Source organism: Centruroides vittatus, unplaced genomic scaffold, assembly GCF_030686945.1.
Source record: "Centruroides vittatus isolate TY-2023 unplaced genomic scaffold, ASM3068694v2 contig_564, whole genome shotgun sequence".
Taxonomy (NCBI): domain Eukaryota; kingdom Metazoa; phylum Arthropoda; class Arachnida; order Scorpiones; family Buthidae; genus Centruroides; species Centruroides vittatus.
Genome location: NW_027122335.1, coordinates 755,660 through 772,385, shown reverse-complemented (window position 1 = coordinate 772,385; position 16,726 = coordinate 755,660). Strand labels below are relative to the sequence as shown.

Here is a 16,726-nt window from a genome sequence, read left to right as displayed (position 1 = left end):
CCATTTCATGAATATTTATACTTTTAATGTTAATTGATGAATATGAAATTTTTGATTAATTATTTTTTCTAGAGGAAACCTATGAATATGCATTTCCAAAGTTTCTTTTAATTATTATCTTAAATAACGTTTATTTTTCCTATTTGCATTTTAAATAATTTTATTTAACCCAGTCTTCATTTAATTGTGATTTTCTTTAATCGAAAATTATGCTCGTCGTCTATTGAAGTTTGCGGTTTTAAACATTAAAGTAGACCAAAAGAACAAATGAAAACATTTCGGTCTTACAGGCTTTGATAATTGCTAGATCTTTATATAATTATTGAAGTAAAATAATAGTTATTTGACGCTAATTTTATTAATTCCATTTAATTTAGTTGATCTGCGATTCAATGTTTGCTTTAGTAAAAAACGAAAAAGGAAATATATAGGTTATAAATAATAAATTAGTGACAGAAAGAAACTGATAACAGTTTCCCCGCTCGCAACATTATTCTCTGAAAATTTTATTTAGTAACAAATTTTTTTTTTATGATTATATTAACTCAGATTGTACGTAGCATTACTAAAATTCGTTTTCCCCTTTTCCAAGCAGAAACAAAAATAAATATCTTAAACCGGAAATAGAAATCAATTCGACGAAAGTTGTGATTCCGGGACTGTGCGGAGACCGTTTGGACAAAATGGTATTATCATACAACACGTCGAGCATTCTAAAGTCTGGAAGAAATTTAAGTGTCTCCAGATTCCCGGAGACGTGCTGCAGACTTTACTGTCTCGTACAGAGAGTGCCAAGTACTTTTCGCAGTCGGGTTTACGACGGTTGGAGACTTTATGCTGATAAACTCTACGTTTCGTTCCTTTAACGGCCAGTCGTAAGCCCAAGCCGTTATACACTGACTGACTCAATCTGTTGGCATAGCCTGTCTTTTAATTTCCTACCAGTAAATCTTCTTTGTGTGTGAACTGCATCGTGCCGCGGAATATTTTAGTAACCCGGTAAACTGAATTACTTTTACAACAAATAACTATCTAATTTTATCTACTAGTGAGTGTAGAAGAGAGGTAAGACATCGCTGCCTTTATTTTGATTGATTTTTCACTAGCGCTAACACCGCCGAACGCAATAAAGCAAAAAATATTATTGACCGTTATTATCGTTTTCAAATTCTCGGTGTCAGCCAATCAAATCAAACGTCAATTACGACATACTAATAGAAACTGAAAGATCCCGCCTCTGTACTTTTGATTTATCTAGCAATAATAAAAATTTCTGTCAAAAACAAAATCTTAAAAAATGGATTGAAGGTTCTTTCTTATATTATTTATTAAAAATTATTTTATTTATTTAACATTTCGGGTTACTATATGCCAACTAAATTATTTTTCTAATCTAATTATTACTCCTGTTTATATATTCTAAATTAATTATTTTTCTTTAATACTTATTTTTCATCAGTCGAATTTATAGATTTTTTCCGTTTTAACCTTGTTTCATTTTATCGGTTTATTTTATCAGCTTATCCTTTAAATAATGTCTTTAAAAATGCCATTCAGTGTTATATTTTTTATTTAGTCTAACAACGTAGGAATTTTATTAGTAATCAGAAAATAAAATTAAGTTTCTGAAGATCGTGAAAAGTTATTAATTTGCTACAGAATATAGGTCAAATACGGATTAGTTTTTACAATTACATTCTTCATTTCTTGCTTTAAAATATATATATATATTTACTGTAAACACAAAAGCCTACATAAAACTGCGGCATCTTTATTCAAATAATCGACACTCTACCAAAAATAACGCCACTTCCGGAAAAAGTTTAACATCTCGCCGACCAATGGTGCTACTTCTAAGAGGCATTTAAAATAAAAAATTGCGGATTTAACAAAACTTGAATTTTGAAGTCAGATCTTGTTTCAACTTTCTTTTTTTTTTAGAAACAGTTTACGATAGTTAAATTCACAAAGGTGGGGGAGGACAAAAATACAGTCAAGTCTAAGAAAGGTGGATTGTAGGGGGATAGGAAAGATAACAGAGAGATGGGACAGGTTCTCGCCTGCCTTTGATCAGTCTGGTCCCGCCTGTACATAATGGCCAGCTCTGTTTGGAGCCCGATGGTGTGTCAAGGAAATGACTGACTATAAATCATGGCTGTTGCCACGCTACGCTGGTATTTGGCAGACTGGCTTGGGGATGTGTACACATACGCACTGACGTGCTGGGCATGGCAATGTTTTCTCTCACACACTCACACAACAGCCGAAGAACATTCGCTACGGTACCATGTATATTGACGCTTCCAGAAGTAGTACCAATATTTTTACTGGGATAATAATAAAAAATATTTTTTCTACAAATATCGGTGGAATTTAAAAGAAAAATTAAAACTTAATAATTAAATACGATTTAAATTAAGAGAGAGAGGGAAAAAAAACTAAATTTTCTAGTATCTTTAAATAACATAATAAGAGTCGATAATTTCGGAAACAATAATAGGGACAATATTTGTATTATTATTTCCTGTGTGAAAACAGAAACAACTGTCGAAAGAAATTCAAAATGCGATTAATTCTATAAACGGCAATCTCTTTGGTGCAAAGGCAATTTGTCATTTTTGTGTTTGTTTTGATGTCACTCAGATAGGTTTCAAGTTCCTTAATTCCGAGATGTCAGATGCTTCGTCGATTGACCGAGAGATGTCGCTGGTTTTGCGGTGCAAAAGCGCAAGCGCAATAAGTAAGAATGGGAAGTGTGCTGGCGGGACAGTGAGTTATTACACTCCAGAGTTACGCATGATGGAGAAACCTTAGAACGGGTCTGGCTACCCAAAGGGAGGCGGAGTTATCATACTAATTCTGCCATGCCTCATTGATTTAATGATACACTGGTCTAGTCCCGGAATTGGACCCAAGAACTGTTTGCAATTTCCACTTTTCTATAATTGGAAGCCTTTCAAATGTAATTAAAAACCGTGCACATTTCCGTCGAGAATAATTTACGATTATTATTATTATTTTTAAAACTATTAAAAATCGCGCGCAATAAATCAATTGACATTCGATTCGATGTTTGTCATTCCCCCGGTCGGTGTTAGACTAAACGCGTAACGTCAGACAAACCGCCAACCCACTGACGTATCCCATCATGCTTCGGGAGGGTCAGCAACTACTTCCGCTGCCGCATGAGAGTGCTGATGGCAGCAGCTAGCGGTGGCAGCAGATCATTGCCGTGTTACCTTCCGAAAAATACGGGATTGACGCTTTTCCACTAGTTCTTCATCAACTGGGTGAGTAAATTATTACCGAAATTTCGCATTTTAAAGCGACTCTTCACTAATAAATCGTTTCTCGCATTTTTCTCTTTTTATTTATCCGCTCGAAATTTTTATTTGATATGTTTTCTGTGTTTTTTTCCCTTCTTTTTTTTGAAAGACGTCTCGCGTGGTAGAACGAAAAATCGATTTGGCAATCCGTAACGATGATTTCAGACAACTAAGGCTGACATACTTAACTGCCCTGACAAGTGGTACGGTCTTCTCGCTCTCGTTGGTGGCTGAACAAAATTCAAAAATCCCATCGTTATCTTCTTGACAAAGTTTTTTCGGATATTTTTGTTTGTTGTTTCGCTCCCTCGGCTAAACAATATTGATATTTTGTTTCGTGAGTTACGTAATACTTTCCCGATACGAGGCTGCTAAGAAAATACGGCTTTAACTCTCCGAGTTAAGGATGTATCTTTTTTAACTTAGATTTGCTTGGTAGAATTTTCATTACGGATGCAATTAATCTTATTTAAAATGAAATAAACTACTAGCTAGATTTTCCAATAATTTTCTCTATTGTTATTGCTGAATTTTAAACGAGTTGTAACTCTCGTGCGTGTGTGGGTGTAGATAACACGTAAACACAAGCCGAAGATCCTTTTATTTGTCTCATCACTAGAATTAAATTCAATGTTGCCGAAATGATTGAAACCGGATGCACACAGAGTGATCGAGCTGGTTCTATGACTTTAAAAAATTGCTTTATTATAAGTAACGAATGGGGAAATGAGAGAAAAAAAATCTAACCGGAATATATTTCACTTAAGCTTAGAATGCGGAAAGAAATTTTAAAAAACTCCAAAAAACAAGCCCCCTTCGGTATCGGGAGGCTCGTGTTAAGGATGGGTGACGTCAGAGGAAAATGTCTTTCCACTGACATATGACATCAACTGGTAATTGCTTTATCAAAAAGTTAGTAAGAGAAGACTTAAAAGGTAAGCTTCGGAGTGAGATTTGCCCAAATTTCCCTCTGAGTGCGATGTGTTTACAGAGGAACTGACTAATGTGTCTTACAAGCAGTAGACGTGATTTATAGTGCAATGTATGTTGTTTGGTCTGTGTCCCAGGCGCACTCAAAGATCAAGTGGGACATCCAAGGACTCTTTCAGGGGCAAAATATCTTACCGAATGATTGATTGTTGGATTGTTATACAGTAGTCAGTAGTGCATAGACGTACGGAATTCGTAAAGGATTACATGCGAGAGACTATTTTTCGAAATTGCTGACTTAATCTAGCAATTTTTTTCACGAAGATATTCGAATATTCATTGGAAAATTAAACTAAAAAAAAAAAAAAAAAAAATCGAATGTATCTAAAAATACAATTTAAAGAATTTTAACACTTTTAAAACTTTTTTATAAATTAAAATTAACTCGTTATATTTTCGTTGTCATCAATTTTTATGCATTTGTTCGATAATTAAAATATCCTGAATTTATTTAAACTTCAGCTTTGTCTTTCTAAAAGCTGAACGACATATGTTGTCGTAAAGGTATCCCCACCTGGTGAGAATAAAACAAAGACTCTCCAATGTTTACATTAGGTTAGACACTTCGGTCACATCACTCAACTTTTCCAACAATCCTAATTCGCAAGAGCCAAGTGATAAGTACACATTATGTCTCAGCATCTCGAGCCACTCCTTCAAGCTCTTAAAAAAGTTTGTCCATCACTCCGTCACAAACACGAAACACTCATTCTGTTTTTGTTATTATTTTTTATTTATTTATTTATTTAATTTGTAAACGTTTACGGTTTAAAGAATTGAATCGTTTACGATTAAAATAACGATGAATTTGCTAAAATTAAATTTAAAAATGAATAATATTCAACCATTTACATCGTTTAATAATAATAATCAAACCTGATTATTTATATAGATATTAATGAATTCACGTTTCAGTTTGGATAAAAAAAAAGAAGAGAAATCTTTAGCTACAATGAGATTTTGCTCAAAAAATATACTTAAATGAATATTCATGGAGCAAAAATTTTCTTAGATCAGCTGCTGAATATTTTAAACTAATAGTTTTTTGAATGATATACTGTTTTTCATTCAGGAGGAGGGAAAAAAAATTTCAATCAAATAAGTTCTTAAAGAGGAAACACTTTTGGATTTTTACTTGCATAAATTTGATTACAGAGTTGTTTCAACAGCCTTTATGCATATTTTACAATCAAATACTTCAAAATAATTTGAGTACAATGAAACTTGCAAATGAGAGAGCAGAGGCGCTCTTACGGTGAAAAAAACGGTTTGGCTATCATAATCATTATACTGTTAACTGTAATTGAGCATGAACCTGTTTATAATCTTATTAAAAGAGATGTACTACGCTCAATATAAAAACTTAGAAAGTTATGGAAGATGTCAGATCATAGGACAATCCTCCAGATAGTCTGACATTGTATGACGTCAGAGCGCTAACACGCGGATCAATATCATTGTTAATAACAGCCAGAGTGTATTAATAACAGATCTTTGGGTTGATTGCCAGTGCTGGTGGAGTCTGTCATTCCGAATTGCGCTCAGCAGTTATCTCTTGTCTGTGCCTATCGACACTCGTATACGTCTTAAAGAGATGTTAATGCAATATTTGATCATGTTTGAGGTCAATTTTAAATAATATGAAGATTTTCAGGAATCTCAATTTTATCGGGTGAGTTATTGAATATTGTAACACGGATACGGATCATGAATTGTACTTAAACAATTTTTTTTAAGAAGGAAGAATTATGCATTTATAGATTATTTGGCTACGCTACACGAAGTTTGCTTTATCTTTAACTATTACATATTTATATTTCGCTGAATCGTTTTAAAATCTTAAGATATAAAACACGGAAGATCACTCTTACGCGCTTGTATTTTAATCAATTAAAAATTCGTATATCTGGTTGTTAGGTGTAAAAATGAATTCAATGATTAATTATTTGGGCAAAATGATAAAGATTGCACGCTCATCATTCGAACAATATTAAATTTTTTAAGCCAGTCAGTCAGAAAAATTATGAGGTTGCATTTTAAATATGATAACAAATTCATGCTTAATCAATTTGAATCTGGTACATCAATTATTTATTTGACATAGAAAACTTATTTGTGTAACCTACATTCAAATTATTTAGGAACTGCTTAAAATCGAGTTTTAAATTTTAAAACTCCTTTTACTTTAATGTTGGAAAAAATTCCAATTGCTAAATCAATTAATGATCACGGCTAGGTTCTGTAAAAACTTATTGATCTCATTTAAGTTTTTTAAAAAAGGCAATGCAAATGTTTATATAAACCATTAAGAAGCTGGAGATTTATTTATGACCATAAGGAATATATATCTTTGTTCTCAATGTTTTAATTAGTAATGTAATTTATAACCGTAGTTTATGTATCGTAATACTAAACATAGTAAAACACCACTTATTAATTATCCTATAAATAATAGAATTACAACTTGGAGGGGGAGAATTTATCGAGGGTAAATCTTGAACAGTTTCAAATCTCAATTCGGCACCGTTTGATCAATTAATTAAGTAGCTAATCGAGCGGTTCAGACAAAACAATATCGATTCATTAATGCGATTTAATCATTAACAAATCGGTGTTAGAGTTATAGCAGTCGAAAGGTGGCATTCGTACAAAGATGGAAGCATTGTCACTCAGCATTTGTGATCTTTGTTCTATATAATATGGACAACTCGATGGACTGCATTCGTTTAAATATAAAGCACCATTTATCATGCCTATTATTCAAAATTTATTTAACTTCTGCATTTGTTTTGCCGTTGACATCGTTAAGATTCTATTTTGTTTTCCGCCACTCCAGAGCAATTCAGCCAATTGATTGTTCTTCTATTTAGAACAATGAATATCCAATCAATGGTAATCACCCCGTGTTGACAGCTATCTCAGTGTTTCTCTTGTTGACCCCACACTTCAATTCGGTTGGTTTCAAACGATTTCGAATTATCTACCATGTTTTAAATAACTTTTTTTAAATTAAAAAAGTCAAATTAAACATAATTATGTTACTTTCATTTGATTTAATGTCTTATTTACTTAACATTCTTTCAATTTTAATTTAAAATAATTGAAATAAGGAATTATTTTTTAATGTTTCAATAATTTTTAAAGAATTTATTCATTTAAAATGCTAATTTAGTTTAGATGCATAGTCACAATAACCTCTTATGTTGGTTCTCCAGGAAGCTTTAAAATGCAGTTTCAATCTGCATTTGTAGATTCCTCAACAATTATTGTTTATTATAAATAGCTTCATTTTCTTTAACTTTTGAAAATTGTTCGATAGCTGCGATTGTCAGTCGTAATTCTTCTTTAATAATCTAAATCGAATAGAACTAAAGATTAAATTCGACGTTCGTCTTTCAGGTTATAAATATTGACCTTTCCTTTCGTAACTATCGATTTCTAATACGTTTAAGGGAGTTTATTGGTTTTACCAAACTGTTAATTTTTTTGTCGATAAGACTCTTCTTGGCCGGCCTTACTGACAGATGTCGCTAGTGTGCAGGCGGAGCTGATGTGACAGTTATCGCATCCCCATCTGAACACCTGGGGAGACGTGTCAGTGTCCACCTGTCAGGTGTGAGTGAGTATTTATGTAACACCTGTCTCACCTGTGTCCGACCGTGAGGCCGTTGAAGAGAAGAATTTCTTCTCGGACCCGACAGGGGGCTCTGACAACACCAGTTACGTCATGGAAATTATTGTAATTACTCTTTACTTCTCACAATAGGGGGTAGTGTCAGAACGGTAAGAATGATGTGCTAGTCTCGCCCAAGGTTGAACGTATACTATCGTAAGGGGCGTGGTATGCATCTTGTAAAATGTCACTTAGTACTGTCTGGTACATTCAGTGCCCCCTTGTAACTCTTTGTCTCGATTCACCCATCTATGTAGGTTGGCAGCGTGATGCGAAGTTCTTATGTCACTGTCTATGTTATAAATAATGGCGATGAAGTATCCGGCCTTCCGGAGATATTATCATTCGATTTTTAAGGATTATCCAAAAATGTGGATATTCTAGCAGCGTTAAACGGTGCATAAAAAGATTCGTAATTAATTTGTGGTCCACGGCCCAAATCGATAAGCGGTCGATCGTATTTGTAGGCCTTTTAAGATGAAAGTTTCGTCGGTTTGGTTTGCACAATCGAAATAAAACGCCACTGATTTATGAGTAAGACGTCCGAAGTAGCGACCTTGAAGTACAATTTTATGATCTGTCTCCAATAGAATTACGGCAACTTCGATATGATGTATTACATTTTTGTATTAGCGAATTGGCTTTTGTCCATACCTATTAGCCCATCATACTGGGTATAATGTTAGGTGTATATTGGAAGAGGTGGGTCACAACTTTAAAAAACCGGTCTTTGGATGAAGAGATGGGTGTAAACACAAACTTGCCTGCCACCTTACTTGATGGATCCTTGGTCGAGTTAATGAGCCAGTACAATTAGTTCAAACCGCTGAAGTATTAATGGTCCACCCAAGAAGTCGCGCAATGTCAAATGTTTGAAGACACGTGGCATACTTCCCACCTTTTTTTCTTCCCTTCGCTAGTATCTTGGTGACAGGCGTCTCGTGTGACCTAAGTGGGTGTAGAGCTATACTTTTGCGGGTGGATGTTAAGTGCTTGAATCGTATACAAATCGGTCGGTAACCCACACTTCTAGTCTAAACATTTGTGGAAAAGAGTGAGCGATTATAATTTCATGAATAGAGACAAGCGCCTTTTCAAAAGCGAGTTTGATCATCTCGGATAAGGTAAATATGCACATGTCTTAGCATTTATATAAACTGGGTGTAGAGAGTGAATCCTAGAGTCGGCCGAGGTCGGTCTTGCGATTGTCCGCTAGACAAGAAAAGCGAAGATACATACAAGACACGTGCCTGGCGACATAACTGACAGCTGTCAAGATGCAGGGACTTGTCTGACAGTTCCACTGCCGGAGGTGGACCAGACTTATCGCTCGTACTCCGTTCCTTCCCCTCCTACAACCCCCATCTCTCCCTGATATCTGTCAAGAAGGGGTGAAGTGAATCGCAACAACCTTCCTTCCTCATAATTCCGTCACTATTGGATTTCCTGGTCCCCGTACGATCGACACAATACATTGTCTGCGATGTTTATCGCTGTCTGAACTACCTAGAATATTCAGTAGTGGTGACATACTACTGACATCTTGTCTTATAGTATCGAGTAGATTTATTTTTTGTTTTCCAGATTTTATTTTGTGGCTTATTTTATATTTCTTTTTTTTCCCTTCGTATTGTGTTCGCGTTATATTTTGTAGCGCTAAGGTTTTTACTTACTCAAAACTATTTCCTTCGGATAAAAAAAAAAAGGAAAAGAAGCCTAATGTTTGCAATAGAAAAATGCCGGAAAAACTTCTCGTTAACTCCGAATTACAGCAATGTTAAAATGATAATTATTGCCTTTATGGGAGACAATTTAGCATTTTGCTAAGAAACATTTGATAATATTTATTTAAAGACTTGAAAGTTCTTCCGAGATTAATTAAAGAACTAATTTTGAACAGAACCCACTTGTGCATACTTTCGAGCATATGATAAATATTTACTTAAAAATAGTTAACTAAAAAAATACCTAATAAAATTTTCCTAAAAAACTACTCCATCAGCGATTTAAGACATTTTCCTGTTTTCAAATTTCAAGAATTTAGCACATTTTTCTTTCCGTGCGCCAGGATAATTTCATTTTTGCACCTTTTTTTTTAACTTTAAAGGCAGAAGAATTTTTATAATTATCGGATTATAGTGTATATAAGATGAAAATATTTATAACTGTACAAACATCCATCGGAGAGTTTAATAACAAAACATTGATGTATTTATACATTTAAAAACCATCCTTTTCGCTCTTCTCTGGGAAAAAGAAAAAAAAACTTAAGGCGGGTGGATGTACATTTTGCGATTAGAAACAGGTTTCAGCCCGAGATGAATTACTTTCTACACAATTCGAGAGCAGATCGTTTCTTGGAAGAGAACTATATATCTGGCGTTCACGGGACGTAGCACTGAGTCTCGCTGTCCATCACTTAGTCCTATTAGCCAGGGTAGTGACGTCATTGGGGGATCCCAACATGACAGGTCGCTGATAAACGGGTAGGAAGACTGCAGTCTCTGGTCGGTGATAAACACCGAATCTAACGCGGCAATCCCCGAAACATAAATATCGCTGTTGCTTGTGTTGACGGTTATTTACGATGGGCGCAAAACCGTCCGACTACGAGACCCCGGGTGTCGAAAATTCCCTGGTGCATCGCCCAAGTTCCATAAATCAAGGTATTGTGCTTGGATCTCGTTCGCTGAACAATGGAATTCTTACATACCCTAGTGAGAACTTTGTATCGTTCTAGTTTCGTTGTTTGTTTTTTTTTTTCCTCTCTTTTTTTAGACGTTTTATTTTTCTTAATATATATTTTTCAATTGAAGATTTGTTCAAATTTTAACTTCTGAATTAATATTTATAACTATTTAATTGTAATTATATCCAATCTTTTCATTTCTTATTCTTCGAATTGCATTACTTTTCACAATCTTCTTTTTCGGATATTCGACCAATTGTCAATTATTCTTAATGCATAATATGTCGACAGAAAGCGCCTCCATAGCAATTTTCATTTATAATTTTCGTAATTGCTGGTTTCGATTAATAAATAAATCGAGGCATTTACGGTTTAATAGACTCGAAAATTACAGACGTTTTTCGATTGTTTAAATTTTCAAAGGAATTTCTGTGCAAAGAACAATCACTTGTTGACGGTTTAGTTTAATTGTCTACTCGAATAAACAGCCTTGTAAGACAGTAAATGTTTATTTTAAGCTCCGGGTATACCCTACAGTCTACAACTTTTGCGGCGATGTGAACATTTCTATAGAGATTATAAGCGACAAACATTTTATGTAACAGGTTTGAGTATCCGTTGATAATTTAATATAAACTTCGAGATAACGATCGGCTCGTAGACTTATTTTCGTAAATTTATATATATATATATTATTTTATTTTGATTTCTTTCAATACTTTCTAAATTATAAATTAAATTACCAGCGAAGCTTCGACAAATAATAGAAATTATATAACTATAAATAAATAACAACCAACCCGTTATAAAGCTATACAATCACCAAAGCCGAATTATCGGGCTAGAGTCGGCTATAATAAATAAATAATTAATAAGAAAAGTACCAAATTGTCTTATTAATTATTTATTTATTATAGCCGACTCTAGCCCGATAATTCGGCTTTGGTGGTTGTATAATTATATAACTAAAAATATACCAACAATAGCTTGTTTACTCTTAATAGAATTCTTACATCTAGTACATCGTTTCTAAATACACAATGTAAACAACGCCTGAAGATACAGCTTCCTCTCAATCTCTCACCTGTTGTGCCAAACGTATGACTGGAATAACTGACAATAAGCTTAATTTCATACGTTATCTTCTTTAATATAATTTCACGCTTAACTTTTAATAATAACATACAGTTTGTTTGTTATTTTCTCTTTGCATTAAGAATCGGGTTTGAATAGCATTCGGCTAGACTTATTTCTACCTGGTGCAAAGTTATATCCGTAAAATAGCCGATAAAAAAAGGGGGAATTCACGTTTTCCTTATCGTACTGTACACTTCTAATAGCGAGTGATCGACACGTAGTGTCATTGGTAGTGGCTTTAGCAGATATAATACTTACCATTAAATCGACAAGATAGGAGGAGTTTCTGCTATTTTAATTCCAATTCTTGTAGAAATTCGCAATCATTTTTTTGTCCGATCGTAAATTTGAAATATCTAATATAAAAAATAAACATTTCGGTCCCCAAAGCTTTAATCAAATGATCAGTTGCGGGATGATTTAAGATTTTGTATTATCTTTCTTTTCTTAGTTCCTGCCGAGGTTATTTGGTTTCGGATGCGAGGAAGAATTATTAGAATATTTTACGCATTCGCTACTCATACCAATAACATATCTCTTGTCTTTTTAATGAATAGAAATTGAGACTACGGGCCGTAAAAATTTATAGAAATTGGAAGAAGAGATTGGTTTAGGATTTTAGTTTTTGGCCTTTTGACCGACGACATTTCAACAGATCAATTAATCAAGGTACGAGATGGTTTAATGCGACATTATCCGAGTGGGACTAATTCACTTTAGTCTTTAATTTAAAGCTTGATTATCCTTTTAAGACAAGGATTGATAAATAAGCTAGTCGGCAATTGTTCTTGCGGTGTTTACGCCACATACTCCAATCGATATATTAAATATTGTTATTCTCCTTACGGATTTCCAGTCGTCAGTTTTCCACTCGGCGATTGATTTCCTGCGCTGGTTTTTTTTTCTAATCGTTTTTCCTTTTAAATTCGCCGAGTAAAGTTTGCACATGGTGTTAACACGATAGTAATGTCCGCGGAGACAAAACTTGCGGTTCCGTCCACGACATCCCAATGCTCAAATTGGAATAAGTTTATAACAAAGGTTTAAATCGATTGTGCTTTATTAACTAAGAGGTCAACATAATTTTTTTTTGTATCCGAAAAAAAAAATGGAAATTGTTAGGTTTTCGGGGCAAAATATAGGATTAGATTGTTGATTAAATCTGACAGTTTTGACGGACACTTCCTTGGCTCGTCCGTCTTAGTAGAGCTAATCGGAAAGGGATACGTGTCACTTTTTTGAATTATATTTTTTTAATCCAATAAAGCGCCACAAATTCTTATTTTACCGTTATTATTATGAAAATTCAATGGAAGCCATTAATGCAAATACATTTTTACGCTTTACAACGTATACGGTATTCTTAAAATCCATTCATAGCAAAATGAAAGGATGCGACTGGACTGGTTTAAACTGTATACAAGTTCTACTTTCATTTAATGAATAGTCTATTAAAACACAAGAGATGTTGTTGATGCAGAAATTAGTTATGGCCTTTGCATTAACGTCGGATTCAAATAATAATAATTACGCTACTGTTTTAATAAACAGTAGCAAAGTGATTATGCATATTAGATCTAGTTGGCCTCTTTGATCTATCTCTGATTGACGTTACTTATTATCATTCCGACGATATAGATATGTTAAAACATTAAAGCTCTCATTGTTCTTGCATCTCATTTCGACGAAATTGCAATTTTTCTCCTTGTTTTACTCGCTTTAAATTACGAAACTATGCCATAAATAAATAATAATAAACAAGATGACTGTAGTATTATTATTGTCGTTATGTGTTCTATTGTTTATTGTTTACGTAGACTTAATCAAATGGCATAGAAGCGTTTGATTTTGTAAGAAAAAATTATATTTATATAATTTTAAAATCTTTTAACTGGCCAAATTAACTTTCGTAGTAAATGCTTCCGTAAGAGATGTTTCTTGCTGCATTTCTAGAAATGTAATTCTTGTTTTTTTCTTTGCCTGCGATCAATGATTGATTTAATAATTAAGAAAATTGATATAAATTTCGGTTGTGTTATTTATTATTTTTATTAGACAGAGTAACTGCATTAAATAATATAAGCTACAGAAGAAACATATTAAAAAATACATAAAGAAAGGTGCAAGACGAAATTGATGTAAAAAAATTACATTAATTTTCCATAGTTTCCAAATTTCGACTAAGATATTTCATTACCTTCTAATTGTTTTTCAGAAAATGACATTTTGAAATGAAACAAACTTTGCTAAAAAGTCTTGACAAACATCACTTTATCAACAACTGAAGAAAAAATAAAACCAGCAATAACTCGAGATGACAGACGCATCTAATGAACTGTAGGCATGAGAAAACAATTTCATCCCTGTACGGCGAAAGACATTTGAGTCGTGACAGCGACAAAAACCGGTGACAGTTGCTTCACCCGTGACTTTATATGACTATTTCTTTCTGGATACGTACATCTTGCTAATTATCAATTCGCTCCCCTGAGGGGATAACGCCTGCAAAGCTGACACATGGCGATGGTGGGGCATAGTTAATTAATGAAACAATAGATACTCTTTTAGGTCATGCAGGACAGAGAGGCCACATCCCTTCAGGTGTTCAAAATGTCACTTCTTAAAGATTCACTTGAACTAAAAGAAGGAAAAAAAAAATTATTCATTTACCGCTAGTTTTTGTTCCTGACGGCACTAGAGGAAAAAATTCTGTTTAAGATATATGTTTCTAGTCCGCGATGCATACTTTGACCTGAACGGAAATTATGTTTGGTTCTCACGAGAGAAAGAAAGAAAAGCTTTATCGAAACAAAGATAAACGGTTTATTTTTCACTCTACTAAGAGCCTTTCTCTTGGTTTTGCTAGTTAGCATCGAATTCCGTTATATGTTGTGTGTTTTCGATGAGTGTATCTCGAATATAAACGAGAATAAATTATCATCATCATCATCATCTAGAATTCGGAGAAGTCAGACACGATGATGATACAGATTCTTATCAGCTAATTTTTTTAATACAGCGCTTACGTTTACAAGCTTTGCTAAAAGGCAACTTTCGTCAATGTGGCAATTTGGCTTCCGGTCCATCATCGTAACTCTTATTCTTGATTAGAAAATGTGAAAATTTCATTGTATCTGCCCAGATGCCTTCTGGGTATCATCGGTGCTCATAAATTACATCAAGATATTCCGGTAGCCTTTTTTTATTTCTTAATAAACATTGCGACTCGCACGTGACCAGTGACGTCATTAGATAGTTATCCATCGTCCATCATTTATTTCATTGGTCAAAGAATAGACCGGATGCTAGATTAGACGTGCAGGTATCAGTCAGCGACAACCTCGAGGCTAGTTGTGACAAATGTATCCTTTGCAAACAATCTTTGACTTCCACTTAATCCTAGCTTTCTAGTTGTACTTTCGAGCAAGAGGAATCACGCTATCGCAGAACAGGTTTCCATTTTATTCCCCCACCCTTGTATTTCTTCTTCGGGCCTATTAATCACTTCAATGTTCAACGTCATTGTGTCCACACTTTGATATGTTTGTTTACATCACAATAGGCTACACATCTGTATTAGTCAAATAGAAAACTAAAACTTGTCAGTCGCTCTTACAACTTCACATCGAGATCCCATTGTTAGACTATTTTGTGGTTATTATTAATGTGGCAACACTACCGTATTTCGCAACGGTTGACAATCTTCTATATGCATTGTACATTGATGCCAACTGTCATATTCGAGGTTATGTCGGCCGATGAATTATTGAATTATAATATATGAAGATTGTTTAAATAACAACTTATAGATAAAAGTATTGTTATTCTTATGATAAATGAGATATTTTATCTTATTGCAATAGGCGGAACGTTTTTTGTGCTATTTATTATTCTTTATTAATTTCCATCTTTAAGAATATTTCTAGTTAAGGAGGACTTTTAAATTCAGATTAAATTCGAAGATTGTATACCAAACAGCCATCCGTATTATTCTTGGCATACCTGTCATTCTCTTTTTACCTGACTTTAGCCGAGTCATTCGACCTTTCATTCCCTCGTATAAATCACGGTCTAACATACACTTCACTTTCCCACGCTCGCGTAGCACAACTGACCGGTTCTCACTATCCATTCCCTTTCTCCTCTCAATGATCGATAGGCATTCACGTGACCCTCCCCCAGCTGTCACGTGGGTGGTGACGTCACCGACAACCACCCGTCACACAGGTGTTAAACGTACAGCATATCGGGTCGTATCATCGTCATTCCGGTTGGCAACTCTTCCTCAAAGCCATGTGCATCAGGATAAAAGCTTTATTTTCTTGTTTATAAAAATGCCAAGTTATTACGAAGGTAAGAAATACATTATATATATATATTAATGGCTTGAAATCATCATGCATTCTATATTTTGACATGCCAGACTACGTTAACCCCTTCAAACATTTCTTCCAACGTGGGTTTATTTGCCGGATTTGTTGCATGAGCATTGCACGAATGCTTTGCATTAAGCTGTATATATATATATTAGGCATTATTTAATATAAATAATATTTATGTAGTAATTAAGATTAACGTGATAACTAATATTTTTCCTGGATATGCTAATAAAATGATAACTTAAACATTTTATAATTAATCCACGAGAAACTATCAATGTGTATTTATGATAGAGTTGAAAGTTATCGCAAAAATTATCTTCGAATTGATAACATTTATTTTTAAATGATTTTTTCCAATTTATATTTTAAAAAATATCTATATTTATGCACAAACATGTGTGCCTAGCTGAAATCTGTAAATAATATATTATTCAATGTTTATTAAGCGCCATAATTCTCATCGAAGGTCATACCGATTTATATTTATAATATGCTTTTCTGCAATGTCAAAATTTCTGACATTTTCTTC

General features: G+C 33.9%; 1 protein-coding gene across 5 annotated transcripts in view; it reads left to right on the top strand.

The window, feature by feature from the left end:
- Positions 1–16,726, top strand: part of LOC136978946 (protein tiptop-like) — a 74,716-nt gene that overhangs the window by 49,168 nt on the left and 8,822 nt on the right. Inside the window, exon 1 of one of the 5 annotated variants that reach the window (XM_067274786.1) lies at positions 2,646–3,290. The exons of 2 other annotated variants lie outside the window; for them this stretch is intronic. Coding sequence is in view for 1 of the 3 variants with exons in the window: in XM_067274784.1 (XP_067130885.1) it covers positions 15,964–16,168 (205 nt within the window). In the remaining 2 variants the exon portion in view is untranslated. Of the gene's footprint in view, positions 1–2,645; positions 3,291–11,140; positions 11,284–15,710; positions 16,169–16,726 lie in introns of those variants that run through there. 2 more of the 5 variants (XM_067274790.1, XM_067274784.1) reach the window with 2 other exon arrangements.